Source organism: Ceratosolen solmsi, unplaced genomic scaffold (genome assembly GCF_000503995.2).
Source record: "Ceratosolen solmsi marchali unplaced genomic scaffold, CerSol_1.0 scaffold27, whole genome shotgun sequence".
Taxonomy (NCBI): domain Eukaryota; kingdom Metazoa; phylum Arthropoda; class Insecta; order Hymenoptera; family Agaonidae; genus Ceratosolen; species Ceratosolen solmsi.
Genome location: NW_011948426.1, coordinates 4,412,849 through 4,424,193, shown reverse-complemented (window position 1 = coordinate 4,424,193; position 11,345 = coordinate 4,412,849). Strand labels below are relative to the sequence as shown.

Genomic DNA, 11,345 nt, shown 5'->3' with positions numbered 1-11,345 from the left:
CAGGCGCGTATGTGTGTATTAATGTGTTTTACTTGTAATTTTAATGCAGTGTCGTTTCTTCTGTGCGAGACAAGTTTAAGTAAAGTAATGGAGGAATTAAGAAAAAAATTGGTTATACAACGTCACATTCCTCTCAGATATATGAATGCTTTCAACAAAACAATAAAATACAAAAACACAGACAAAAAAAAAATCACAAAAACACAAAGAAAAAAAAATACAAAAAAAAAAACAGTTGAAATTGTGATAAGTCTTTTGTAAATGCTTGTAAACATTATTATTCCCTAGTCTTAAAAGAAAGAAATGTTTGACAGACACGAAAAACCTGTGAAAGAGAAAAGAGCCACGCTACAGTATGACGTTGTATCGATCGGAATTCACAAACACATAGGCAACACGCACACACACACACACACACAGAGGCACTTACACACGCACACACAATAGTGTTATAATCGACGCCGAGGAAAGATCGATCATTCATCAAGGTGATCAATTTTTCCACGAACGTAGCTTTTTTACACGAAAAAATGATGCGAGATTTTGCCAAATGTAGAATATAGTACTTATTAGCTTGATAAATCAGTCAGTAAACATGAAAAAAGAAAAAAAAAGTGTCAATTTGCGTTAATTGGTATAAATTGAATTCGTAAAAAAGCACAAGTTGAATTAAAAGAAATTCGTTTTGTTTAATTTTAAATCGGTATATTATTTTTCAACTAGGATGAAAAATGACCAGGTAATGAATAAGTAAGTGTTCGACGTGTTAAAAAGTAACTTGATCTTAATTGTTATTATGAAATCATAAACGAAAATTAAATACTCATTTTTGCAGTGAACGTCGATTTAATCGGATAAGAAATGTCGCTTTCTATGATAAAATATTGGTTCGCATCTTCCGATGTTTCCAAAATTATTTCTTATAATTAGCCGTAAGACAATTAATTAGACTTAAGGCATATTTTTTATGTATGCTTTTTCTGTAAGCCACAATGACAAAAAGAAAGTTCAATAAAGGATAAAAGACATTGTCAAAAGGTTAGAACCCAAAAAAGGAACTCTCCAATATATATATATATATATGTGTGTGCATTTTTTTTTTTTTAATTTTTCTTCCATCTTTTTTATTTTTGTTTTCTTTTTTTTATTTCTTGTTTTTATTAAATAGGTACAACAGAATTTTATGCGTACTATGGCATTGGTTTACGCTAAAACCAATGGGGAACACGAACCCGTCGTACTCCCGTTTTGAATCTCCTCGACGACGTCATTATTACGATGACTACACACACAAACGCATAATGCGATTATTATACTTGTACACTTAAATTCAACCTCTAAAAGTCCAATGTTCATTTGCCCTTACGCGGGGCGGCACTTTAATTACATATTACTCGTTTCTAGAGTACGGTGAATTAAATTTATAATAAATTGTCCGAAAATATCAACAAAATCGTAACGAGTCTTTAAAAAAAAAAGAAAAAAAAAAGCAAGCGTGTATTTTTGTTTTTGACGAATGTGCTTTGCTTCCTTTCGAGAGAAACGGGTTCAAAAGTAATACTGGCACTATGTAACAAACTAGATATGATATGGCAAAACTCGGACACAAACGCACAAATGTTTAATTCCATATAAAATTAATCCGGACGGAATTTTGAATTTATCACACTTCGATTCCTACGTTGGATGATTTTCCTCTTTTCGTTAAAATTTGTTCTGTATTTAGGACTGGAGGTTGCGTTCGGGTGTGCCATACGTATACCTAAAGTGAAACAAAAAAATTATTTTGGTACAGTTGTAAATTTCAGTACGTGAAAGTGAAATGATAAATTTGATAATAACGATGCAGAGTAAATATTTTCAATCGAATGGTTAATGTGAAATTTGAAGCTACGAGTGGCAATGAATGGCAATTACATTTAAACAAGTTTTGCAATAATAGTAGTCGACGTAGGAATTTGATGACAAAATATATATCCTTAGACACGGCGACAATTTCATAATCTCAAAATAATATGTAAAAAAAATATTTAGAATTTTATATGATTCTATGGAAATGAGCAGTCAACATTGAAAGATTAAAAAAAAAAAAAAAAAAAAAAAAAAAAAAAGAATCACATTTATTTATTAATAATTTTAACGCCATCGTTAATCATAAAATAAAATAAAATAAGAAAATTAAGAAAATTTATCTGATTTTGTAGATTGAAACGTTGTTCGTTCATAGCTCAATAGTAAACTATATTATCGGCCCTCGGGTGTGATGATAAATCTACTTTACCGACTACAGGCATACACCAATATAAATTGTACATAGTCGTGACCAAGCGTCAAAGGTTTGCATTTTTGTAGAAAATTGCTGGATGATTTGACAAACGTACAATAAACATTCACTTTTAATACGAAAAAAAAATGTTTAATCTGCATGGTTTATAAAGAAATAATAATAATAATAACGTGTACCACAAGTGAGCACAATTGTTTTCGCATAAGTAATTTGTATGTTGAACTAATTACCGACCTTGGAACAACCGTCGGCAAGACCTTCCAGCTCATCCCTCCTTGTCACTTGCTTAAGAATTTCACTCTCCTGAAAGCCACTTTGAATATCGTAAGCAAATAAAGCATCCTTCTTCTCTAATATAACTTTTAAGTTAATTCCAAATCCAGCCATATCGATAGGAAATGGTCTATCGGGCTTCCACACCGCATTGAAGCCCGTCACTTTGTTTGTCATTTTTTCACATATGGGTCGTTCGACCATTAGTCCACCAACTAGACCCACGGGCCAAACGCCAACTCGCTTCACTTTTGTTATCTATAATTGTGTGTTTAAAGATTTTAATGTACTTGGTTAATGGACTATAGGGTCGACCTTTACTATTTCTTACCTCTTGAAATAGCTGTCTAGAATATGTGTTGTCGTCGTCCGCAAAATAAATAACACCATTGTGGCTCTCGTTAAGATTATTTCTAATCCACCTGAGAGCGGCGTTTCTTTGCTCTACTCCTCGAGGCTTCTTCCAGTTTGGATCGTTTTTTCCAAGCTTATAATGAGGAGGCGTTGGTGCATTTATGTGTGTATAAGTAAGGCCGCTCGAAGCAAGCAAATTAACTACTAACGGAGTCTTCTTTGGAGAGTCTTCTACAACGATCCAATGAAAGTTTGGTACGAGCAGAAACGTTTGAGATAATCTGGTGAGTTCGGCCTTTTGAACAGGCCTTGTGAAGGTAGGTGTTATCGCATAAATAATAGGGCCGTCGCTTGGCTTTCCCATTGTCTTATACTCTGCGATAGTTTCACACGTCTTTGCACCCGTAGGTATGGGCACGTGCACCGGCTCGTTGATGTTCTTGCACGCTATCGAGGCCGCTTTTATGGCTTCCAATGAATTCCTCGTCATCTCGCATAACTCTTGCTGAGCCTTGCAATCTGAAAGCACAAAGTCCATAGCATTAGAAACAGTTGACAGAGGAAACATACGCATCATCTTTAAGCGATGGCATCGTCGCTTTCATCCATCGTTACTTTAGCCAACGTATCCAAAGCCTCTTGAGAATTAAAAAATAAAACCAGTCTAACCGAGCTTCTTAGGTGCACTAAATTCAGGCACAAGTACGACTCTTGGCACAAAATAATCAAATAAATAATAATAATAATAATCATGTTGGAATTCTTGCTAGTAGATTGTATAAGACAATAATGAAGTTAAACGTGAGAAAACGTGAGTACTTTGATAATTGAAAAGTCAATGTCAAGCTTTGTCTTGGATGAGAAACTAAAGTAATTACAATGAAAGAGATTAAAATCAAAGAGAGATGCCAATGGACTACGATACAAAAAACAACCATTAACATGCACATTTTCCTACCTCGACTAACTCAACAACGCACCGCATTAGATAATATCGAAGGCAAATTGTTAATGAGACATCGACTACAATGTACGGCCATGGCCTTAAATAAATTATGTAAATCTAATGTAAATAAAGCTGAGCAGCGTGAGTAGGTAAATATTTTGTTAGATGCGCGCGCGCGCGCGCGAGAGAGAGAGAGAGAGAGAGAGAGAGAGAGAGAGCGGTAATCAGCGATCAACGATCCTCCAGGTTCCCGTAGCAAGATAATAAATGACGGTCGAGGTACGTCAATTTTAAGGCGGCAACGGCGAATTCGATCGTAGCGGCCGCGCGTCTCCAGCAGAAGCAAACGGGGCGACCGAAAGGCCGATAAGGTGTGACAGCCACCGGAGGGGCGAGGAAGGGCGGGGAAAAAGGAAAGAAGGGCGGAAAGGTGAAAGAGGATACAGACGCGCAAGACGTAATAAGTCGGCTTCGTCGAGGGTTTCCGACACGGGTCCGAAGAAGATCAGCGGAGTTCAGCCTCAGGGTTGGGCCCTCGACCTCGCTCGAGGTAGTGCACCGCGTGTTCGCGTCAGCGGGTGCCCGCGAGGGGCTCGAGAGTAACGAGAAGAATAGATGTCGCGTCAGCGCAACTCACTATTGTAGCTCTGCCAAACGACGAAGAGGAAGCCGACGATGAGGATCGTCCTGCTGAGGCACATGACGTAGAAGGGCCGGAAGCAGCGGCCGGTGCTCTTGTACAGCATACTGCCGTGCTCTAATCCACGGGCCGTCTCCTTCATCCTCAAGAGCCTCGCCTCGTCGCCGAATGCGCTAGCGAACGCCATAATGCCGCGGCATACCGAACGGCCACCCACGGCTCCCCTGGTCAGCGCGGCTACCACCACCATCATCTCCACCCCCACCACCACCACCACCACCACCACCACCGACGCCCGGTCCGACTCGCCGTTGCCACTTCCACCACCACGATCCACCACCACTGCCACCACTAACGCTGCCGCCGCCGCCGCTGCGGTGGCAAGTACATGAGGGGTGGACGCGCGCGATCGACAGCCACAGCCGTGGCTCGCCGATCTCATCCGTGTTCACCCGCACCATTCCATTGGCCTTCGTTCCTCCACTGGCTACAACTACACAACCACCGCGTGCCCGATGTCCGATTGCGGATTCGTGCTACCTCAGCTCGGAGCGGAGGTTCAGGTCATGGAGACCAGGAAAACTGATGCCAATGCTCCTCGTCGACGTCGGTATTATTGCTTGTTTGAACGCCTTGCCGATCAAACGACAAGATGATATCCTTACCAGTCGGCAGGGGTTATTGGGGGTGATGGGGCATTCGTTCGTGCACTTTGTGGACTTGCGTGGCTTCTTCTGGCTCGGATTCTCTCCAATGAGCTTTGCGTTATTCTCCCCTGACTTTGAATGAAAAAAGAAAAAAAGAAAAAAAGAAAAAAAGAAAAAAAGAAAAAAAAAGAAAAAAGAAAAAAGACAAAAAAAAAAAAGCAAACCCGTGCTACGATCGACCCGTGCTCCTGATCCACGATAATTACAAGGATGGAAAGGTGTCGTCGCCGAGTGAGTTTATGGATAATCGGTGTCGCACATGGTTGTTTAGGTGTCGGGGAGGTGCCGTCTACCTCGCCTATTAAAAAAATCTTCAGCATGTGTAATGGGCAAAAGTTATGTTGGCAACTTTCTCCACGTATATAAATAAAGCATGACGATGATGATATTCGGGGGTCTAATGGCGAATGGAAAAATTAAGAATTAAGAAATTTTGGTAAAGTGAGCGCTGCTAATAATTGAAAACGCAATTTAACTACGCGACGGAATGGAAAATTTCGGAAATTAAATTAATTTTTAATTGTCGTTTGTTTAGTTGTTTATTAATATTTCGTGACCTCGCTCTCCCGCGCCATGTGCTGTATGAATTTATTTTTCCGATCAATGTTCTTTCACGACAGTTTTGTCGGGGGAAAAATGTTTCTACGACCAAGTAGGCATGACATTCTGCAGGAGCGCGGTCGCTCGATTCGTCATTCAATGTGTTTCGATAAATCACGCAGAGGAGATGTAACTTATCTCCTCGAGCGTTTATCGTCGGAAAATAATCAAACTTATCTCCTTAATGACCAGTCGAATAATTTTAGCGTCGAAACAAATAAACGGAGTAGATGAAATTGAGGCAAAGTTACGTGCGAGTGAATTCGTGGCAATTATTCCATTAGTCAAGATATCGCAAAATAACTGAGAATAAGATAATTCTCGATACCGATGAAGGAAAAAGCTGCGGCGTAACCTCGGATTAGCTATTAAATAATTTCAAACGCCGCGCTGCCGTTCATTGAAATTTACGAATTACATGACTATGGGATGAATAATGAACATTTACATTATCGGAGGCGTATTGCTGTGTGATTGTAGATTCGCAATTGGTGGTAACCTAGTTAAGCGAATGATATTCGTCGTGTGTCTCGAATGCACAAGCGTATATTTACAAACATGAAGAGTCGTCGGGCGGAAATAGTGAAAATCACGAAATCGTGAAACGATAATAATTTCAATATCTTTATATTTTCTCGGCTCGCTCGTAGATTTTTCGCTAAATATACGCGCACATTAGTTTCGAATATTTTCCGAAAATATTCATGTCGAATGATTTGTGGTAGTGGTGGTGGTAATAGCGGTAGTAATACTAGTAGTAGTAGTGGTGATGGTAGTAGTAGTAGTAGTGGTGATGGTAGTAGTAGTAGTAATAATGGTAGTAGTAGTAGTAGTAGTAGTAGTAGTGGTAACAATAATAATAACAACAACAACAACAACAACAACAACAACAACAACAACAACAACAACAACAACAACAACAACAACAACAACAACAACAACAACAACAACAACAACAACAACAACAACAACAACAACAACAACAACAACAACAACAACAACAACAACAACAACAACAACAACAACAACAACAACAACAACAACAACAACAACAACAACAACAACAACAACAACAACAACAACAACAACAACAACAACAACAACAACAACAACAACAACAACAACAACAACAACAACAACAACAACAACAACAACAACAACAACAACAACAACAACAACAACAACAACAACAACAACAACAACAACAACAACAACAACAACAACAACAACAACAACAACAACAACAACAACAACAACAACAACAACAACAACAACAACAACAACAACAACAACAACAACAACAACAACAACAACAACAACAACAACAACAACAACAACAACAACAACAACAACAACAATGATGATGATGATGATGTCGACGATGAAAAGAGTAATTTAAGCCTTCCGTAAACATATATTGGGATCTAAATTGCATATCGTACTTTAAATCGGCCAAAGTTTTCGTTTTTTTTTTTTTGTTGTTGTTTTTGTTTTTCTCCTCCTCTCACTCACTCTCATGTCTCACGCAATAACAGGAATTGTGAAAGTAAGAAACTTTTAATGACACTTTAAATTACATTATTTATAAAATATTATCAAAAGTAAAATCGTAAATTTGAATTTGTGCATGTACGTGCATACATTTGCCTTTTGATTGTATGTTTGTAGGTATGAGAAACAAACAGAATTCGTAATCCTTTAGTGAAATGATAATGCTCTTTTGTATATTTCAAAAATAATGTGAACGATAAGAAAATTGGAAGATCGATAAACCTTATCTTACCATTTTAAGTACGTTGATTGTTCGTTTAATAAAAAGAAAGCACGAAAGTCGGAGAATAATATTTTTTAAATATTAATCGTATTGTATGAGCGGCGTAGCAATGGCACATGTTGTTAATCTGTAATATCAGAGGTTGGAAACGCCGTAGGCAAATGCAAATAATAAGTAAGAGCGTGGGGCATTGTACTTAGGTGATAAGTATTTGGCAATGTTGCACGTTTCTTAAAATTTGTTACCACGACTTAATCATCGAATTGACAATAATTGATAGCAGGTAGATGTAAGGAGCGGTGAATTTGAAAATTCATCGGTATTCCGATATTTTTTCAGTGAAAAACGCCGGGAAAAGGTAACGACTAATATAAATTCGTAATCGTGTTAATCGATAAAAAGCTTTCGCGTGCAGAGTACATAAGGTAATAAACGATAAATGTAGAAGAAATAAATTGGATAATAATGTGTATGTGCGTTACTTGCATCCTTGAGGTGCAAATTACATTATAATATTGTTACATAATGTATTATTAACATTACAATTCTTTATTGTAGCTCTTTGTTTGTCATAAATAACCAAGTGAATAAAAATTGAAGAGCAAAATGTACATAATTTAAATTTATTTAATAAAATAAAATATCGTTGAAATAGCAATCTCATATAGTAAGCACTTTCTTTAGACATTTTTTTAAAAAAAAAAAAAAAAAAAAAAAAAAAAACTTATATACGTATATATGATTTCAAAGGAAACAGTTGCTGATAATAAAGCGTTCACATTTACAATAAAAGCTATTGCTCGTATGTAATTATGATATGTAAAATGTGCTGTTAAAATGTACTTTTTTACTACTCTTTGAAAAAAAATTCGCGAAATATTTTAGACATTTCACAAAAATACAACAATACGAGGCATTGAGCCGAACGATTACACTGTCAGATATGTAAAATAAAAAGATAATAAAGAAATGCAGCTAGAGAGGGAGAGAGAGAGAGAGAGAGAGAGAGGTGAACGTTATAAAGTTCCATTTGACTCCGTTATACGATGTAATATGCGTCGAGAGGATGTTGACTACTCAGCAAAACTTTCGACGAAGAAGGATGCAGCGGCACTCGCTGACAATCTCGTCCAAGTCTTTTAATTATTTACTACGATAATTACGGATTACAAAAGAATGATGGCGAAATTATTTACTTTCAAATCATTTTCACATTTGAGCGACAGAACATTCTAATGTGGCTTAGATAAACTAGCCAAGAAATCGATTGCTATCAAATATTTTAGTGGAACGAGTTATTATAATGTCACTTATCCTTCGATCCTACTCGTATCGTCCTCGAGATATTAATTATGTTACTTGGCAATAATATTCTCATGGAAATTTTTGACAATCACGACAAAAATTAGTAAATGAAAATCAAAAACAAAAAAAGAATAAGAACATGGCAGCGTTAGTCGTCGTTACATATGTTACAATACAATTTTATCTCACCTATCGTCACTCATCGACGATGGCTCATTACGAAATTTTTCCAATTATTAATAGGGATATTAAAAGCCGATCAATTGGAACATCTGAAAGTAATGGTTTGTGTGGTTTTACACAATAATCTAATACGAAGAAAGCCAGTTATCTATTCATTCGCACGCGGTACTATGGAACTTTCAATGACATTTAATTACTCGAGTAAAAAGGCGACTCACTACACATTGCGATGAAAGCTGCAATTACTTGGGTCGTTATAACGACGATCGCGTATCTCGTTATTTGATTTATCGTTCGTGGTGACGACAGGTAGGCTCGGCGAAAGTAGAAAGTCTCTTATTTTCATTTGCAACGGAGAGAGAAGTATCGTGCCGAGGTAACGAAAACGTCAAATCTGTAGAATAATTTTTTTGCATACTAAGGGACGGGTCTTGCAAGCGCACGGATTTGATTTTCGATACCTATAGACGGGATGATCTCTGTCTAATTATCGGGCACGTGAAAAAGCCGCGATGTCGGCCAATCGTAATACGTAAATTTTACTTGAGCGCGATATTGCCGAGTTAATGGCGCCGTCGCTTGAAAATTCCAACGTAAGTATTTGCCATCGCCAGCATCCACCACCACCAGCACCATCACCAAAGTCATCATCCTTTGAGTCTCAATGCTTAAAAAAAAAAAAAGACAAACTTTAAGAAAAATAAGAGAGAGAGAGAGAGAGAGAGAGAGAGAGAGAATTAATAAGAGGAGCACCTCCCCGCCCCCAACTCACTGCCCTTGAAAAAAAAATCTTCGATTCGATTCGTTAGGCAATTGTTAATGACTATTGAAAGACTCCGGAAAAAGAGTAAATCGATAAACAAAAGCATTCAGGAAAAAGAAAAAGTAATGGAAAGAGAAAGGAAAAAACATTCGCACATTTTTTAGATGTTTCATCCGAGGCGTACACGTTTCCCGTCTATTATTGGCTATGGCTAACGAGTGCCCCGTCGACGTTTTCCGCGCTGAGCTGCACGTCGTAAGCGACGATAAGTTCGATTTTTCCAGCAGCAGCAGCAGTAGCAGCAACAGTAACAACAGCAGCAACAGCACCAACAGCGATTGCGTCCGGGACGTAAGGCGACATCGTACGGAACTGGACGTCCGGCTCCGAGGCGCGATAGCCCCTTTCCGCCCACGCAGTCGCTCTTTCCTCATATCCAATGGCTAATCGCTTCTCGATCCTTAGCGACATCGGCCCTCCTAGATTTATGAGCAATGGGCGAACGAGCTCGCTAATCGGCCACGTAGATGGGAATCCCGGCGAGGTTCGTCCCCGCTACCAAGCCGCCGATCGATCGAGCTCGACATTCTAGAGCAGCGAGAGCTTGCGTTGTTAATTAATTATATCGGGTGTTGTTGACGGCAGCTGGGGACGGGGCGGGAGGGGAGGGCGAGAGGCTGGCGTACTCAACCAGTTCCAACTTGGAGTACTTTGGAGTTAAGGCCGAGGTCTGCCACCTCCCTCCCCCTCTCTCAGTGACGAGAGGCAGTAAAGCGGCGATGGAGGCGCTGCGATATCGCCTTGTGCTTTAATCTCGGCGTAACTTTTCACTCGCAAATAAATGCAATTTGCCATCACGCGATACCCGTCAACGTTCCTTCAAAACTGCGCGCCAATCGTTCGATCAGCGCCACTTACCTACCGAGGATACGCCGTCGTCGGTAGCACTTTGTCCTTGGTCGTTGAGTTGCCAGGGACGGGACGTCGGCGAATCACTCGAACCGCTGCTGCCCGACAGATGGAAACAGCAGCTCCACGAGGTTTATCCCGCCTAGAGATATATCGAGCCTCGATCGTGGAATAATAAGCTCGTTAAAAGCCTCGGGCTCCCCCTACCCCCGCCATCATCCCAAATCATCGTGCGTGCGTTGTAATCAATCGCCAGTACAGATATTAATACGGCTCCGGCGATATTATAACGACACATTATTATATTAGTGGCCGGGTGGGGCGGTAGGCCGAGTGTTGTATTTTTGTTTGTTTTGCTTTGCTTTTGGAAGTTTAGAAATCGATTTAGGCGCGCGCAGTGCTAAAGTCGAAATTGGTAATTGGTCGCGAGGTGCTTGGGGCTAGTTCGGGGCCCATAATCGGCATCGAGGCATCCTTGATAGCTCGTAGGTAGAGGTGAGTTATCGCGAATCGGCGAGTAGGATACACCAGACGCGAGTTGTTGGGTATATTTTATTTTCTTAGAGAGCGACGCGGTCGTGGAGTCTTGGGAGCGCGTCTTTCC

The 11,345-nt window shown here is 39.4% G+C and overlaps 1 protein-coding gene across 1 annotated transcript; it reads right to left on the bottom strand.

Moving 5' to 3' along the window:
* Positions 1-1,497: 1,497 nt before the first annotated feature.
* GlcAT-I (Glucuronyltransferase I) lies at positions 1,498-4,721 on the bottom strand. Its single transcript, XM_011500849.1, has 4 exons — positions 4,498-4,721; positions 2,892-3,433; positions 2,522-2,818; positions 1,498-1,762 (listed from the first exon to the last, which is right to left on the bottom strand). The coding sequence occupies exons 1-4, from the start codon at positions 4,685-4,687 to the stop codon at positions 1,664-1,666; spliced, it is 1,128 nt and encodes a 375-aa protein (XP_011499151.1). The 5' UTR covers positions 4,688-4,721; the 3' UTR covers positions 1,498-1,663.
* Positions 4,722-11,345: the final 6,624 nt, after the last annotated feature.